The following is a 19,326-nucleotide window of genomic DNA, read 5'->3' as shown; positions in this document are numbered from 1 at the left end:
ATTCCACTCTGTGGGACCTGGTCGGCCAGGACCTACTGGAGGTGTACTATAGTGTGCTTCGGGCAGGGGAAATGTGCAAGTCCATGAGGAAGGGCATCATCACCCTCATTTAAAGAGGAAGGGAGAGAGGGAAGAAATTAAGAATTGGCGTCCCATTTCACTATTGAACGTGGACTACAAAATCCTGGCCAAGGTCATAGCCAACCGGGTCACGTCTGTCCTGGAGTCGATGATTCACCCTGACCAAACCTGTGCTGTGCCGGGCAGGAAAATCGCTGAGAGCCTCGCGCTCACCAGGGATACGATCGCCTACGTGCAGGACAGGTGGGTGGACACCTGCCTCGTCAGCCTGGATCAGGCGAAGGCCTTCGACAGGGTCTCTCATGCTTACATGAGGGACATCCTCTCCAAATTGGGGTTCGGGGAGGTCATCCGCAATTGGATCCGACTGCTCTACACCAACATCAATGGGTGGGAATTGGACAGTTTTCCTGTCAGATCTGGAGTCAGGCAGGGCTGCCCGCTCTCTCCTGCCTTGTTTGTGTGCTATGTGGAGCCCTTCGCCGCATCCATCAGGAAGGACATGAGCCTGAAGGGCGTGACTGTCCCAGGCAGCGGAGGCCTTCAGGTCAAGACCTTCCTGCACATGGACAATATCGCCGTCTTCTGCACCGATCGTCGGTCGGTGTGTAGGCTGTTGGACATCTGCGGCCAGTTTGAACTGGCCTCGGGTGCCAAAGTCAATAGGGGTAAGAGCGAGGTCATGTTCTTCGGGAACTGGGACGACCGCTCCTTCATCCCCTTCGCCGTCAGGACAGACTACCTGAAGGTGCTGGGTGTTTGGTTCGGTGGAGCTGGGGAGTCTAACACTTGGGAGAGCGTATCACCAAACTGAAGCAGAAGCTGGGCAGGTGGACACTCCGGTCCCTCTCCATCACGAGTAAGAACCTGGTTGTCAGGTGCGAGGGGCTTTTGGTACTGTTGTATGTGGCGCAGACCTGGCCTATTCCCTGGACCTGCGCCGCTGCGGTCACCCAGGCCATCTTCCACTTCATTTGGGGGTCGAGGATGGACCGGTTCCACAGGGACACCATGTTGAAAGACCTGGAAAATGGGGGAAAGGGCGTACTGAACGCCACCCTTGCCCTGATGGCTACCTTTGTGTGCGGCTGCATCAAGCTGTGCGTAGATCCTCAGTACGCAAACACCAAGTGTCACTACTTACTAGGGTTCTACCTGTCCCCGGTATTGCGAAGGATGGGCCTGGCCTCATTGCCGTGGAACGCTCTGAGTAGTTGGACCGTCCCATACCACCTGTCCTTTGTCGAGAAATTTTTGAAAGGAAACACCTTTGACCACAAGGCCGTCAGGCAGCGGTCAGCACATAGTATTCTCGAGACCCTTCGGGAAAAGGAGAGGTTGGATCCCGTCATGTGGTTCCCCACGCAGACTGCCAAAGTCGTTTGGCAGAATGCCTCATCGCCAGAACTTTCAAACAAGCACAAGGACATTGCTTGGCTGGCGGTGAGAGGGGCTCTGCCAGTGAGATCGCCTGGCACACCGCACACTGCCCTCGAGGCGGCTGCGGAGGGATGAGACTGTCTATCACCTCCTTCTGGAGTGTGCCTCTGCGCAGGAGGTCTGGACGGGGATGCAGTGGTATTTGTCAAGGTTCATCCCGAGCAGCTCTGTGACACGCGTCTCCATGCTCTACGGGCTGTTTCCTGGGACGCACACCGAGACCAACATCAACTGCGCCTGGGGACCATCAATGCGGTGAAAGATGCTCTTTGGTCTGCCAGGAACTTGCTGGTCTGCCAGCTGAAAGAACTGTCCCTGACCAAGTGTTGCAGACTGGTGCACTCCAAGGTCCAGGACTACATGCTGAGGGACACGCTAAAGCTTGGGGCAGCCGTCGCTAAGGCACAGTGGGGAAAGACCTCGTCCAGAATAGACACAAGGGCCCTATCTAGTAACTGGGCCCAGCTGGCGCCTTCTCCAACTGGTCAGGGGGCCAACGGGGACTGTGCGTGGAGATGACTGCCGGGGTATTTTCTTTGCTTTGTTTTTTTTCTTTGTTTTGTTTTTTCCTTTAGTTGGTGTACGTACCCCCTGGGTAACCCGGAGCGGCTTGCGTGACTGGGTAGGTGTATAAATGTTTTACTTTTTGTACAATCTATGAATAAAGTATATTTTTTCAAATAAAAAAAGGTGACGGAATGTCTGAAAACTAACCTTCCAGCTCAGCGAGCAAACTTACATCCAGAACCTCAACCTGAGCTACAAATCTTCTCAAAACTCGCTAATGCTAAAGGAATATCTAATGTGAATAGGACCCCTCAAGGACAAAAATGGACATGAATGTGTGAAACCGCAAAAGATGGGTGAAGTCCTCAATGAATGCTTCTCTTCTATGTTTTCCGTGGTGAAAGACATGAAGTCTTGGGAACTTGGATGAGTGGCGATATGTTGGAGACAATCCATATGACGATGGGGGAGGTGTTGGAAGTATTAGAATGTATGAGGATGGATAAATCTCCCGATCTTGACCAGATATATCCAAGAACCCTGCAAGAAGCTAAGGAAGAAATTGCAGGGGGCCCTGACTGATATATTTACTGATTATCATTGTTAGCTACATTGTAATACCAGAAGACTGCAGGGTGGCGAATGTTGTGCTGTTATTCAAGAAGGGCTGCAAAGAAAAACCTGCAAATTATAGACCAGTAGGCTTAATGTCTGTGGTAGGTAAATTACTTGAGAAGATTCTGAGGGACAACATATGCATGCATTTTGAAAGACAGGGTTTGGTTATGAGTAGTCAGCGTGGCTTCGTGTATGGGAAATCATACCTCTCAAATTTGTTAGATTTCTTTGATGAAGTGACCAGGAAGATTGATGAGGGCAGAGCAGTAGACACAGTCTATATGGATTTCAGCAAGGCCTTTGATAAGTTTCCACATGGAAGGCTGCTCTCGAAGGTTAGATCTCATGGAATCCAGAGAGAACTAGCAAATTGGATACACAGTTGGCTTGATGGCAGGAAGTGGAGTGTAATACTGAAAGAATGTTTGTCTGACTGGAGGCCTGTAACCAGTAGTGTACCTCAGGGCTGGGCCCATTGCTGTTTGTTGCCTATATCAATGATTTGGATGAGAGAGTACAGGCATGATCAGTAAGTCTGCGGATGACACTAAAATAGGTGGCATTGTGGACATGAGGAAGGTTATCAGAAATTGCAGAATCTTGATCAGCTGGGGAAGTGGGCTGAGAAGTGACAAATGGAGTTTACTATAGATAATGTGAGGTTTTGAACTTTGGAAAGTCAAATCCAGGTGGGAGGGTGAATGGTAGGGCCTTAAGAAGTGTAGTGGAAGAGAGGGTTGCCTTGGAGCTTAGGTGTATGGCTCTCTGAAAGTAGAGTCACAGGTAGATAGGGCAGTGAAGAAAACTTTTGGCACACTGGCCTTCAGGCAGGGTACTGAGTACAAAAATTGTGAAATTATGATGCAGTTGTAGATGATGTTGGTGAGGCTGCACGTGGAGTACTGTATTCAGTTTTGGTCACCTCGCTATAGGAAAGATGCTATTAAACTGGAAAGAGTGCAGAAGAAATCGACTGAGTGGGGAATTTTATGGAAGTGTATAAGGTCACGAGAGCTTTTCTGATGAAGAGTCTCGGCCCTCGGGTTGAGGTTCTGGATGTCAGCTTTTGTGCTCCTAAGATGCTGTTGGCCTGCTGTGTTCATCTAGCTCTACACTTTGTTCCCTAAGATCATGAGAGGCATGGTTAGGGTGAGTGCACTCAGTCTTTTTCTCTGTGTTGGGGAATCAAGGACAAGAGGGCATCAGTTTAAGGTAAGGGGGAAAAATACATGGGAACCTGGGAGGCAATTTTTTTTTTACACAGATGGTGGTACGTATGTGGAATGAGTTACCTGTGGAAGTGGTTGAGGTGGGTACATTAAACAACATTTAAAAGGCATTTGGACAAGACAGGAAAGGTTTAGAAGAATATGGGCCAAGTGCAGGGAAATGGACTTAGTGGGCTTGACTTTTTTTTTGTTGGCACGGACCAGTTTAGGTCAAAGGACCTGTCTCCATGCTGTAGGACTCTAAGACTCTAACAAATTCATTCTGAAAAAGTCATGTAACTACTTTGGCCACAAGACCAGTATCTAGTTTAGTATCTAGCAGTAACTCCCCATAGCCTGTCCACAATTGGTTTCAGGTCAGCACAACATCGAGGCCTGAATGGCCTGTACTGCGCTGTAGTGTTCTATATGCTATGTTCTATGTTCTAATTTACAAGGTACAAGTCAAAAGATTATGATATAATACTCTCCAAAACTGAAAGAACTGCAGATGCTGGAAATCAGAAACAAAAATACAAAAAGTGTAGGCTACGCTGAGCTTCACTTGAGCAGTCAAACAAGCCTGAGACACTGATGTTGGCCAGGGAACACAGTATTGAAGTGGCAGCTCAAGAAGCTCAAGGTATTTTTTGCCGACAGAATGTAGGTGATCTCCAAAGTGGACACCCAGTCTGCACTTTGTTCCCCTGACGTAATGGAAACCACATTGTGAGCAGCGCATACAGTAGACTAGGTTGAGACAAGTAAACTGCTGTTTCACGTGGAAGGTGTGATTGGGGCTTTGGGTGTTGAGTTGGGAGAAAGAAAATGGGCAGGTGTTTGCAATTGCAGGAGAATGTGTATGATATTCCAATCTCTTCCCTTGTCAGCCTTCCATAGGGACTGTTCCCTCTTACTCACCCTGGTTCACTCCTTTTTCACTTCCCACACATCCTCCACAGCCTCACAGCACCTTCCCCTCCAATTGCACTTCACTCAATCTAGTCTACTCTACTGCTCACAATATGGTGTGACATTCTGTCCTTAAAAAAAGACCCTGAGCTTCCAGTTGCCTGCCACTTGAACAGACCACCATGCTCCCTGGCAAACAGCTCTGTCTCAGGCTTGCTGCAGTGCATCTGAACTCCAAAGACCCACTCTTCTACTACACTCTGGGAAACTAACTTGCAGGTCTTTAGACTGTGGGAATCAGCTAGAGCACCTGAAGGAAATCCATGCAGACATGGAGAGAACTTAAGAGAACTTCACGCATACATTCGCCCAAGGCTAGAAACGAACCTGGGTCCCTAACACTGTGAGGCTGCAGTGCTAACCATTGAGCCACCATAGTACCCATATATTGCTGTTCCTTCAATGTCAACAGGTTGAAATCCTGGAACTCCTTCCCTAACTACAGCACATGGATTGAAACAATTCAGTTGTCAAAGGCAACCATGGATGGGCAATAAATACTGGCCCAGCTAGTGACACCCATGACTCACAGGTGAATAACAAAATAATGATCTTGTGATAAGGAAGCCATCACATGATATAAAAGGAGCAGAACTGGGCCTTTTGGCTTATCGAGACTGCTCAACATTCAATCATGGCTGACATGTTTCTCAACCTCATTCTCCAGCCATCTCCACATAATCCTTGATCACCTGTTTAACCTTAAATACATTCAATGGCTTGGCGATCATAGCTGTCCCCCGCCAGTTCTACAGATGAACCCCATCCTTTGGCAGGAGAAATTACTCTTTATCTCAGTTCTAAAGGGTCATCCCTTCAATCTGAGGATATGCCACTAGTGGAAACACCTTCTCTACCACTCTACATGGAATGCCTTGCCAGCAACAGTAATAGACTCGTCAAGTTTTAAGGGCATTTAAATGACCATTGGATAAACATATGGATAATAATGGAATAGTGTAGGTTTGACGGGCTTCAGTTTGGTTTCACAGTTCGGTGCAGCATCGAGGGCCGAAGGGCCTGTACTGCGCTGTAGTGTTCTATGTTCTATGTTCTTTCCAGGCCTTTCAGTGTTTTCTAGGTTTCAATGAGATCCCCTTCTCCTTCTAAACACCCAGGACAAACGCAGAGCACGCAACCATGCCTGATATGGCAAGTAACTCATCCCCGGGATCATTCTTGTAAACTTCCTCTGGACACCCTCTGAGGCCAGCACATTCTTCCTTAGATATCGGGCTCAAGACTGCACACAATATTCCTAATGTGGTCTGACCAGAGCCTCATACAGTCTGAGCAGCGTATCTCTGTTCTTGCATTCTAGCCCACTTGAAATGAATGTTAATGTTGCACCTTTCTAACTTCCAGTAGAACCTGCATGTCAGCCATAGGACAGCTTCTGACTAGGACTCCAAGTCCTTACGTGTTTCATATTTCCACAGCCTTTCCCCATTTAGAAAATCGTCTACACCTCTATTCTTCCTACCAAAGTGCACAACGTAACAATATGCTGCATTACATTACATTACATTATTTAGGGCAGCACGGTGGCTCAGTGGTTAGCACTGCAGCCTCACAGCGCCTGGGACCCAGGTTCGATTCCAGCCTCGGGTAACTGTCTGTGTGGAGTTTGCACATTCTCCCCGTGTCTGCGTGGGTTTCCTCCGGGTGCTCCGGTTTCCTCCCACAGTTCAAAGATGTGCAGGTTAGGTGGATTGGCCATGCTAAATTGCCCGTAGTGTTCAGGGGTGTATGGGTTATAGGAGGATGGGAATGGGTTTGGGTGGGATGCTTCAAGGAGTGGTGTGGACTTGTTGGGCCGAAGGGCCTGTTTCAACACTGTAGGGAATCTAATTACATCTGTGTACTACTTCCTTGCTCACTCTCCAAGCCTGTCCAAGCCCACCTGTAGCCTCCCTACCTCCTTATCATTACTTGTTCCCCCACCTATATTTGTGTCATCTGCAAACACAGTAAACACAACAACAATGTGCTCAGTTGCTTCATCCAAATCGTCCAGGTAATGTGTGTAGATGTGTTCCCAACAATACCAGTTGTCATTGGTGCCATCTGACCTTTTATCCCCATTCTCTACCTTTTTCCAGTCAGCAAATCCATGCCCGAACCTTGTCCCTAACACCAATCATAGAATCCCTACAAGCTTGGAAACAGGCCCTTCGGCCCCACAAATCCATACCGACCCTCAGAGTATCCCACTCAGACCAAACACCCCTATAACCCACTTAATCTACACGTCCCTAAACACTACAGGCAATTTTTGAATGGCCAATCCACCTAGCCTGCACTTCTTTGGAGTGTAGGAGGAAACAGGAGCACCCGGAGGAAACCCACGCAGACACGGGGAGAAAATCCAAACTCCACACAGACAGCCCAGGGGCTGTTATCTTGCCTAGCAGCCTCCTGTGCAGCACTTTGTTAAAGACCTGCTGAAAATCCAAATAGATCATGTCTACTGACTCTTCTTTGTCTAACTTGCTCATGACTTGCCCAAAGAATTCTGACTGATTTGTCAGGCATGACGTCCCCTTGATGAGGCAATTTTTCCATGTACTTCTAAGTACTTTGCAACCTCATCCCTAATAATGAACTCCAAAATCTTACCAATGACAAAGATCAGACTAAGGAGCTTATAATTTCCAGTCGTCTGTCATCCTCACTTCTTAAACAGGGTGTTATATTTGCCATTTTTTTGGTGCTGTGGAACCTCCCTGACTTCAGCCATTCCTGAAGGATGACCACCAATGCCTCCACAAACTCCTCAGCTATCTCCTTCAGAACTCCGGGGTGTAGTTTTTCTGGCTAGGATAATTTATTCATTATCAGATCTTTCGGATTCTCTAGCGCCTTTTCCATAGTGATGGTCACTATAGTCACGTCTGTCCCTTGATTTGCTTGAAGTTCTGGTGTGCTACTGGTATCTTCCACCATGAAGACTGATGCAAAGTACTCATTCTGTTCATCTGCCATTTCTTTGTTCCCCTAATTTTCCATTGGTCCAATGTCCACTCTTACCTCTCTCTTAACTTTTCTATATCTAACAAAATTCTTGCAATCTTCTTTATTCCTAGTTAGCTTACCCTCTTATTTCATCTTCTCCTCTCATTGCTTTTTTTTAAAGTCATTCTGTGCTGGTTTTTAAAAGGCTTCCCAATCGTCTGACTTCCCGCTTATGTTCACCACAATGTATGCTCTCCCTTCTGCTTTTCTGCAGTCCCTGACGTGTTTTGTCAACCATGGTTGCCTCATCCTCCCCTTTTAATATGCTTCTTCTACCTTAGGATGCGTTTCTGCTGTGCCTCCCAAATTGCCCCAGAAATCCCTGCCGTTGTTGCACCACTTGTCTTCCCTGTGAGTTTCTCCTTCCAATCAACTCTGGCCAGCTCCTCCCTCCTGTCTTTGTAGTTACATTCACTCAGTTGTAGTACAGTTTCATCTAATTTCAACTTCTCCCTCTCAAACATTCTTACTATCAAAGCAACCCCACCCCCTCTGTCTGTCCTTTCAATAGGATGTGTAGCCTTGGACACATGGTTCCCACCCCTTATACAGCCCCCTCTCTGAGACACCCTCAACATCATACCTGCCACTTTCAATCAGAACTACAAACTAATTTACCTGGTTTCATATACTACATGAATTTAAGCACACACCTTCACGACTGTGTTGAATGCCACCCCTCCTGATAATTGTCCCTTATCTGCAGTGTCTGAAGTTAGATTCCTGAGCCTTTCCACACTGTCCTAATACTTGTTCTGGAAACTTTAATAACCACTGCTGAGCCCTCTGCCCCCTTAACCTTTTCCATACCACTGACACCACACAACCCTCCTCCCCTCCCCCACCCGCAAACACCCACTACTACCAACATTAATTAGTTTAAAACTGTATCTATAGCCCTACTTATGCAGTTTGCCAGGACTCTGGAGCCAGCATGGTGGAGCCTGTACCAATGGAACAGGTCCCTCTTTTCCCATTTCTGATGCAAATGTCCAATGAATTCAAACACATTTATTCCACAGAGATAATGGGAACTGCAGATGCTGGAGATTCCAAGATAATAAAATGTGAGGCTGGATGAACACAGCAAGCCAAGCAGGCCCGAAACGTCAGCTTTTGTGCTCCTGAGATGCTGCTTGGCCTGCTGTGTTCATCCAGCCTCACATTTTATTACATTTATTCCACACTAATCTTTTGTGGCTCAGATTGTAATCTGGAGATTATTACCTTTTTCGTTCTGCTTTTACGCTGTTAGGCCTTCGCTGCTCAATCTCCTTCATTAGAACGTCGGAGTTTTTTCCTCCCCAAATTCCTCTGCAGCCCAGATGAGATATTCTGAACCCAGGTACTCGGCAAACACCAGCCTTCTGGACTGTCCACCCCTGGCCATACAGAACAGTATCTATTCCCCCGACTATTCAATCCTGGATTACATTTGCGTTTTTCTTTTCTCCGCCTATCTTGAATGGCTCCCTCTACTACGATGCTATGGATGGTTTGCTCATCCTTCCTACGACTCCACGCTCATCCACCCAGGAAGCAAAAATCTCAAACCTGTTTACAGGCTACCTTTTGGATCCCTCTACCTGCTTCGCTTGTTGTACCCACCTTCCCCTGATGAATTACCAAATTTAAGGTCATCTAAGACGTGTCTGCCTCCCGAATCAGCATGTCCATGTAACTCTTCCCCCTCCCTGTTGGGTCACAGTGCTTGGATCGTAGGCTCTAGCTCATCAACTGAGTTGGACTTCCTCAAGCAACCAATATTGGCTACAGATATGGTCACTGTGAGCCATAATGGGGTCCGCCAATTTCAACATCATGCAGGTACAGTACACCACCTGGCCCTGCATCTCTATATTATTTACTTTGCTCTTAATTTGATTTTAACAATTTCCTACTGCTCATTTAGTTCATAACCTGAAAATATTGCCCCTGTTTACCTTCAATCTGAAAGTAATTTATAATAGATTGTCAAATTAGCAGCTGTTACTAATGAACTTACAATTTTCTTGTGATGTACTTTTTTGCTGGCCCCCAATCCTGGGCTTCAACTTAACCTGTTAAAAAAAGGCCTCTCAAACTACGAGCCAAAAGAGCAAACAAACAGCATTCCTTCCCCTCTGTAAGGAATTCCCATATTGCCTCTAAATTCCCTGAACTATGTTCTCACTTGGGCTGTGTCTCTTGAATGTGATTTCTCCTTCCTGATTGTGTACAGATCCATTATCGACTAAATGGACTGTTCAAAAGAGAATAAGGTCAATGGATTATTCCAGAGATAACATGTTTATGACCTTTCAGTAAGAACAGAGAAGATGGTAAAAGGGGCGGAGGTGTGGCATTGTTGGTCAAGGACAGTATTACAGTTGCAGAAAGGATATCTGGGGACTCATCAACTGAGGTAGTATGAGCTGAGGTTAGAAATGGGAAAGGAGAGGTCACCCTGTTGGGAGTTTTCTATAGGCCTCTGAATAGATCCAGAGATGTAGAGGAAAGGATAGCAAAGATGATTCTCGATAGGAGTGAGAGAGACAGGGTAGTTGTCCTGGGGGACATCAACTTTCCAGATATTGACTGGGAACACTATAGTTCGAGTACTATAGATGGGTCAGTTTTTGTCCAGAGTGTGCAGGAGGGCTTCCTGACACAGTATGTAGATAGGCCAACAAGGGGCGAAGCCATATTAGATTTGGTACTGGGTAATGAGCCTGGCCAGGTGTTAGATTTGGAAGTAGGTGAGCACTTTGATGATAGCGATCACAATTCTGTTATGTTTACTTTAGTGATGGAAAGGGATAGGTGTATACCACTTGGCAAGAGTTATAGCTGGGGGAAAGGCAATTACGATGAGATTAGGCAGGATTTAGGGAGCATAGGATGGGGAAGGAAACTGCAGGGGATGGGCACGTTGGAAATGTGGAGCTTATTCAAGGAAAAGCTCCTGTGTGTCATTGATAAGTATGTACCTGTCAGGTAGGGAGGAAGATGTAGAGTGCGGGAGCCGTGGTTTACGAAGGAGGTAGAATCTCTGGTCAAGAGGAAGAAGAAGGCTTATGTTAGGATGAGATGTGAAGGCTCAGTTAGGGCACTTGAGGGCTACAAGGTAGCCAGGAAAGACTTAAAGAGAGAGCTCAGAAGAGCCAGGAGGAGACATGAGAAGTTGTTGGCGGATAGGATCAGGGTAAACCCTAAGGCTTTCTATAGGTATTTAAGGAATAAAAGAATGACGAAAGAAAGATTAGGCCCAATCAAGGATCGTAGTGGTAAGTTGTGTGTGGAGTCAGATGAGATAGGGGAAGCGCTAAATGAATATTTTTCAACAGTATTCACTCTAGAAAACGACAATGTTGTTGAAGAGAATACTGAGATACAGGCTGCTAGACTAGGTGGGATTGAGGTACACAAGGAAAAGGTATTAGAAATCCTTCAGAAGGTGAAGATAGATAAGTCCCCTGGGCCGGATGGGATTTATCCTCGGATCCTCTGGGAAGCCAGGGAGGAGATTGCCGAGACTTTGGCATTGATCTTGAACTCGTCATTGTCTACAGGAATAGTGCCAGATGACTGGAGGATAGCAAATGTGGCTCCCCTGTTCAAGAAGGGGAGTAGAGACAACCCTGGTAATTATAGACCAGTGAGCCTTAACTCAGTTGTTGGTAAAGTGTTGGAAAAGGTTATAAGGGATAGGATTTATAATCATCTAGAAAAGATAAATTGATTAGGGATAGTCAGCACGGATTTGTGAAGGGAAGGTCATGTCTCACAAACCTTATTGAGTTCTTTGAGAAGGTGACCAAACAGGTAGATGAGAGTAAACCGGTTGATGTGGTGTATATGGATTTCAGCAAGGCGTTCGATAAGGTTCTCCACAATAGGCTATTGTACAAAATGCAGAGGAATGGAATCGTGGGAGACATAGCAGATTGGATTGGAAATTGGCTTGCTGAAAGAAGACAGAGGGTGGTAGTTGATGGGAAATGTTCATCCTGGAGACCAGTTAATAGTGGTGTACCGCAAGGATCCTCTGCTGTTTGTCATTTTCATAAATGACCTGGATGACGGCGTAGAAGGATGGGTTATTAAATTTGCAGACGACACTAAGGTCGGTGGAGTTGTGGATAGTGACAAAGGATGCTGTAGGTTGCAGAGATACATAGATAATCTGCAGAGCTGGGCTGAGAGGTGGCAAATGGAGTTTAATGCAGACAAGTGTGAGGTGATGCACTTTGGTAGGAGTAACCGGAAGCCAAAGTACAGGGCTAATGGTAAGATTCTTAGCAGTATAGATGAGCAGAGAGATCTTGGTGTCCATGTACACAGATCCTTGAAAGTTGCCACCCAGGTTGACAGGTCTGTTAAGAAGGCATACAGTGTTTTAGCTTTTATCAATAGAGGGATCGAGTTCTGGAACCAAGAGGTTATGGTGAAGCTGTACAAAACTCTGGTGCGGCCGCACTTGGAGTATTGCATACAGTTCTGGTCACCGCATTATAAGAAGGATGTGGAAGCTTTGGAAAGGGTGCAGAGGAGATTTACTAGGATGTTGCCTGGTAAGGAGGGAAGGTCTTACGAGGAAAGGCTGAAGGACTTGAGGCTGTTTTCATTGGAGAGAAGAAGGTTGACAGGTGACTTAATTGAAACATATAAAATAATCAGAGGGTTAGATAGGGTGGATAGGGAGAGCCTTTTTCCTGGGATGGTGACGGCGAGCATGAGGGGGCATAGCTTTAAATTGAGTGGTGAAAGATATAGGACAGATGTCAGAGGTAGTTTCTTTACTCAGAGTAGTAAGGGAATGGAACGCTTTGCCTGCAACGGTAGTAGATTTGCCAACTTTAGGTACATTTAAGTCGTCATTGGACAAGCATATGGATGCACATGGAATAGTATAGGTTAGATGGGCTTGAGTTTGGTATGACAGGTCTGCACAACATCGAGGGCCGAAGGACCTGTACTGTGCTGTAATGTTCTATATGTTCTGTGTTCTATGTTCTATGAATGTCCTGTAGGTATCATTTTGAAGGTGGGAGGAGAATGAACAATTAGAAAAGCCTATTGGATTTTAGGTTTATGTGATAGAAGTATTGAGTACAACAGTGGAGAAAAGTGAATTTGCAGCAGAGTGAGAGTAGAGTGACAGTTGGGGTATAATGCGAACCGCAGGAAAAGTGACATTAAAATCAGAGTGAGACCAGCAAGTGCATCAAATGGTTAGAAACTGTATTTTCACAAGTAATTTCAACATAATATTACAGAGAAATGGTTAATGATTGTTGGGTGAGTGCTTTGACTTTTTTCTAAAAGCTAAGCTGAAAAATGTAATATTTCAATTAAGTCACAATAGCAGGAAATTTATGAACAAGAGAATAGATTCAAATATATGAACTGACTAGGCTGTAGATTTGTGTGGAGATGTACATTTCACATTAACATTGTAGTGCAACTCGTTGAATTGCTAATACGATGACTTAAATTCTGGTTATTAAAGTTATGCAAAAAAGTGTGACAACAAGGATGTTGTGTTGCAGCTGCAGTTTGTGGGCCGAGTGAACACCAGTGTGATCCCAGCAGTATGTGTCTACAGCTTGAGGTGTTTCTGCTCAGAGTTGTTGAACACTGCAATGACTCAATAAGGGAGAAAATTTGCTGAATAGCCATATCCCTGAGTTGGTACTTCAAATTTGACTTATATCAAGGACAGGAGGTTGTGACAGTTGGTAAGACAGATACAGCAATCCAGAAGATAGCAATGCAGCCCTTCTATGAGCTTATTCTAACTGGTGGATTAGAAGGAACCTAGTCACAGAACGATATAGTCAGATGGGAGTTGCTGTTCTGACCAGCTGTTAGCATGTGTCTCAAAGGCTGCTTTACCATCCAATGCAAGAGTTAAGAACATCTCCTCTGCACTGGTAAGTGTTATGAAGCAAAGGTTGACCCTCCCCCCCACCAACCACCATCCCTCCTAAGAACTAAAACCAAAACACCCAAAGAGGAGCACTTCACCCTATAATCTGTGAAAAGAGTGTAAAAAGTCAGGTAACCTGCCTTTCGGCAACTTCTAGTGGTTATAAAAAATAAATCCATGACACTCACTTTAAAATCAACAAGTAAATATTTATTTATTTATCTAACTCTAATAGTGAATAATTTAAGTAAACTATTAACAAACTGAATAAATCCTTTCTAACTACTATTTCCAACTAAAGCAAAATTGTAATGGTATGCTATTCCAATAAATGCAAGTCCTACCTATATATTCAGAAAAAAAAATTTAGTCTGTGGAAATTACCACCAGGTTACTTATTTTTCACAATGTTCTGTGCTTTCTCCACTGACCCTTCTGTGAGGAATGGCTTCTACACGGATTCTCCTGTTGGGAATATTAACCAGTTGTGCCTTTAATACCATTGGTATTTAGATGGTGCTTTCTCTAAGACATAGAGAAGGCTGTTAGAGCTAGTGATTCTGTCTAGAGCTGAGAACTGTTAACTGTGGTGGATGGCACTAGCTCTGGAGTTTTGTTCAACTGCCTGCTTCTTTTATATCTTTGATGACATATCAATATTTCTTACTGTAGGATTGGTCCTATGTTATCAAAACCATTGGAGTTAAATTTAATAGGTTTTGGTATCTAAGTGCCTGGTTCAAATTGATGGGCTAAATTAGCCTGCTAACGGCCTTTTGATCCAAATGTTTTAATTTGGGTGCTGCCTGCGCACGTGCAAACTTTCAAACTGCTGCTCACAAGTTTGCATTTTAAATTTCTAAACACAGAAAAAGCAAGTTCATCTTTTAAAGGAGTTTGCACTGCTTTTCTCCCTAGCATTTTACAAAACACCAAGTTCTAACTTCCTGCCCCCACTCCACAGGTACTCTACCCAAATTTGCAACACATCACACCTGAAAAAGAAAGCAACCATCATTATGAAAAATGGCTTCTTTTTTTCCCTTTTTAAACCTTAATTCCATTATATTCCCAGATCCATAGCTAATTAATCGAGAGTTACACATTGTATACAAATGCTATTTATAGACAACATTGAACACTACCGTTTCTATCTTATATAAACATCTTTCTTTTAAACTCGCAATAAATTATCCATGATAATATTTTCACAACCTGCAAAATGTACAGTCTGTAAATTAAATGCCTGTAATGTGTGGCTCCAATGAAATAGTCTGGTGTTTTTGTCCTTACATCTTTCCAGAAATGTCAAAGGATTGTGATTGGTAAATGCAACTGTCCCTGATGCATTGTTTGCAAAGTAAACATTAAAATGCTGTAAGGCCATCACCAAACTCAATAACTCCCACGTTCTCTAAACCAGACTGAAAATATGACTAAAGTTTCTGAACTGAGAAGCATGAAGAAGCTTTACCCTTTACACTGTAAGTGTTTGGGCAAAGAAACAACTTAGTAAAGAACTTTGTACTTACAAAAACTTAACAGAAGAAATCTACCTTCCCTATGCAAGATGTATCTCATATCTACTTGGGTGTGCGAACCCACTTGCTGTCTGTTTTGGCTAATGAGATTGCACCTGTGAGCTAACTCTAGTGGCTACAGTATAATGAATATTTATGACAAGCTAAAGAATTCAAAGCAAATTCCCATAATGAATAGTAGGAAACCTGAACTGTCTGCAAGGTTTTGAGTACTTAACAACAAGACATGAATCACCAGCAGGGAAAGAGAATCTTTGATTCCTCAGCGATAAAATACCTTATTAAATGCTCCAGGTGGGCCTGGAAAATTGTGTCCAGTATCTCCTAAACTTAAAGCATTCAAACTATGTTGCATTGTGGTGTCACCAATGATTTAAGTATTGAAGGGTTTAGGATGGAATTTTGAACAGTGCTCAGAGGATGAAGGAGATCACCTGAAATTTGGCCTACACATGTTGTCTACAATTATTGATTCTGGTGCTTCAAGCCATGTTTGGAATAAGAGATAAGCTTTTGTATTGATCCCATGAATAACATTACCTATAAGTACTTTGCAGTCTACCATTATTTGCCTTGTATTTTCTTATTACCTTTGTATATGGAGGTTGCAGATCAACAAATGGATGTGGTGACAAGTGATGAAGCATCAATTGTAAGAAATTGTGGCTTTATTTGAGGAAAGCATTGTCCGGAAACTGATTGCTGTATGATGTTTGGTTCAAAAGTTTTTAGCAATTACTGGGTGGCACGGTGGCTCAGTGGTTAACACTGCTGTCTTACAGAGCCAGGGATCTGGGTTCAGTTCCACCCTCAGGCAACTGTCTGTGTGGAGTTTGCACATTCTCCCTGTGTCTGTGTGGGTTTCCTCTAGGTCTTCCGGTTTCCTCCCACGCTCCAAAGATGTGCAGGTTAGGTGAATTGCCCATGGTAAATTGCCCATAGTGTTCACAGATATGTAGGTTAGGTGGGTTACAGATGGGATGCGCTGAGGTTCAGGGTGGACTTGTAGTGTCGAAGGGCCTGTTTCAACACTGTAGGGGTTCTATATTCTATATATATTTGTAAATGTAAAAAATGAATGTATTGTTCAGCTTCCACCCCTCTCCCTCAAACATACATACAAAACCATCTCTTCACAGGATAAATAATTGTGTTGGAGAGGACAATCACTGGCTCTTCCTACTGCTATGTTTCTACACAGAATTCCTAAGTTTTTTGACCCTTCTCTTCAATTTCTGCCAATATTACTACCTTGAACCTCTAACAAAAGTAAAAGAGGTAAGAAAATTGCTTCAATTTTTCCTCTTGTGCTGATGTTAAATATCAAATTTGTTCATATTTCTCCCAAAAGCACTTATGGCCATGCAGTGAGTTATATTGTTTGTACAGGATACAAGGCCATAAATCAATTCATGCCAGACACTTTCGTAAATACTTTAACTTATTTGTGGTTGCTATAGAAATTTATTATGCTCCATACCACGGAGGCCAGGAGGGTGAACTTGGAACTAGATACCAGGAAACCTGCCTGGGATGACGCTCTCTCTGTTTACTCTACCTGTTAAATGACACATCCTGCAGTCACTTCTCTGGCTTTGGCAAATAGCAACAATTGGCAATTATTCAGTTGGTTGACAAATCACTCTGTCCACCACCCCCGTCCCAACAAGACTCGCACTATGTAGTAAACTAGACCAATTTCCAGAATGAGCAGCACAGCGCGTCAGTGGTTAGCACTGCTGCCTCACAGCACCAAGGACCCAGGTTCGATTCTACTCTTGGTAAATGTTGATATGGAGTTTGCACATTGTCCCTGTGCCTGCATGAGTTTCCTCTCAAAACAAAGATGTGTAGATTAGGTGGCTTGGCCATGCTAAATTGTCCATAGTGTCCAGGGATAGACACAGAATAATACAGCACAGAAACAGGCCCTTTGGCCCATACTGGTCCATGCTAACCATGGTGCCCAATCAGCTAGTTCCAATTACCTGCATTTGGTCCATAATCCTCTAAATCCTTCTACTCAGAAGGATGAGTAGAACTGTACTCAGAACCCTTCTCATCCATTTATATATCCAAATTTTTTTAAAAAATATTGCTGTTGTACCTGCCTCAACCACTTTCTCCAACAGCCTATTTCATATTTACACCACTCTCTGCATGAAGAAGTTGCCTGTCAAGTCCTTATTAAATCTATCCCCTCTCACTTAAACCTATGCCCTCTAGTTTTCAATTCCCTGTCCCTGGGAAAAAGATTACATGTATTCATCCTATCTATACCATTCATGATTTTGTACACCTCAAAAGGTCATCCCTCATTTTCCTGTGTTCCAAATAATAAAGTCCTATCCGAGCCTACTGGTCTCGGCCACATCCTTGGAAATCTTCTTTGCACTTCTTCCAGTTTAACTATGACTTTCCTATAACAGGGTGACCAAAACTGTACACAATCCTCCAAGTGCGGTTTCACCAACTACTTATACAACTGTCACACAAAGTCTCAACTTCTATTGTCACTGCCTCGACTGATGAAGAACAGCATACTAAATGCCTTTTTCACCATCCTGTCCACCTGTGACACCACTTGCAATGAACTAAGTACTTTTACTCCTAAGTCCCTCTATTCCACAACACTCCTCTGGACCTTGCCATTTACAGTACGAACTCTACCTTGGTTTGACTTTCCAAAGAGCAACACCTCCCAGTTATCTGTATTCAATTGCATTGCTAATCATCAGCTCACTTCCCCATCAGATTAAGATCCCTTTGTAATTTTTGATAACCTTCCTTGCTGTCAACAATACCTCCTAATTTTGTATCATTCCTTGTACATTCACGTCCAGATCATGTATGTAAATAACAAATAACAAAGGTCCCAGCACCGACAACTGTGGCATACCACTAGTCATAGGCCTCCAGTCTGAGAAGCAACCTTTAACTATCACCCTCTGTTTCTACCATCAAGCCAGTTTTAATCCAATTAGCTAGTTCTCCCTGGATTGCATGTGACCTAACTTTCATGATTACCCTGCCGAGGGAAACCCTGTCAAAGGCCTAAGTAAACGTTCATATAGACAACATCCACGCCCTTCCCCTCATCCATCTTCTTGGTTACTTCTTTGAAAAGCTGTAAAAGATTTGTCAGACATGACTTTCTACATACAAATCCATGCTGACTATCCTGAATCAAAACTTGACTATCCAAATGTTGATTGATCTGGTCCCTCAGTATCCTATCTAATAACTATTGCGGTCAAGCTCACCTGGCTTGTCTTTGCTATCTTTCTTAAACAATGGAGCAATATTCTCCATCTTCCAGTCTTCCGGAACTTCACCAGTGGTTAAAGATGAAGCAAAACTCTGTGTAAGGACCTCTGCAATTCCTTTCCTACCCCTCTTCCCACAATATCAAAGGAAGGACTTGATCAGGCCCAGAGGGTGTCTGTGACTTAATGAGGTTTGAGGCTTGCAAACACCTCCCCTCTGATAATGTGTATGTGGTCCAAACCATCCTCACTTGTTTCCCTTTTTTCTTTAACATCCATGATTTTCTCTTCAGTAAACACTGAGGAGAAATATTCATTAAAAATCTCCCCCATCTCCTCTGGCTCCACACATAGACGACCATGCTAATCTTTAAGGGGACCTTTTCTCTCCCTTGCCACGCTTTTACTCTTTTATATAGCGAGAGAACATCCAGTGATTATCTTTAACCTATAAGAGGGTGACCTTATCTGCTAGATCCATCTTATAACCTCTTTTTACACTTCCGATTTCCCTCTTCAGTGTGCTCCTGCACTCTTTATAGTCATCTAGTGATAGACATTACTTGAGTCCGATAGCAGAAATCCAATGTATGCCATTTTTTCTTATCGTACCCCTGACTCTTGATATGATACTTTTAAGAGCCTTCCATTTGCCAGTCATTCCTTTTCCTTCTAACAGGCACGCCCAACGCTTTGCTAGATCCTGCCTAATGGCCCAAAAATTGGCCGTGGTCCAGTTCAGAATCTTGACCTGTGGACTTGTCCTA

At 44.1% G+C, this 19,326-nt stretch overlaps 1 protein-coding gene across 8 annotated transcripts in view; it reads left to right on the top strand.

The window, feature by feature from the left end:
• The window catches only part of zdhhc21 (zinc finger DHHC-type palmitoyltransferase 21), a 252,814-nt gene that overhangs the window by 95,829 nt on the left and 137,659 nt on the right, over positions 1-19,326 (top strand). For all 8 annotated transcript variants that reach the window (XR_009445568.1, XM_048528123.2, XM_048528121.2 and 5 more), the window contains one exon: positions 16,433-16,571. Coding sequence is in view for 7 of the 8 variants with exons in the window: in XM_048528123.2 (XP_048384080.1) it covers positions 16,433-16,571 (139 nt within the window). In the remaining variant the exon portion in view is untranslated. The remainder of the gene's footprint in view (positions 1-16,432; positions 16,572-19,326) is intronic.

This window comes from Stegostoma tigrinum, chromosome 3, assembly GCF_030684315.1.
Source record: "Stegostoma tigrinum isolate sSteTig4 chromosome 3, sSteTig4.hap1, whole genome shotgun sequence".
NCBI lineage: Eukaryota > Metazoa > Chordata > Chondrichthyes > Orectolobiformes > Stegostomatidae > Stegostoma > Stegostoma tigrinum.
The sequence above is the reverse complement of the archived record's forward strand: the minus strand, read 5'-3'. Positions and strand labels throughout refer to the sequence as shown.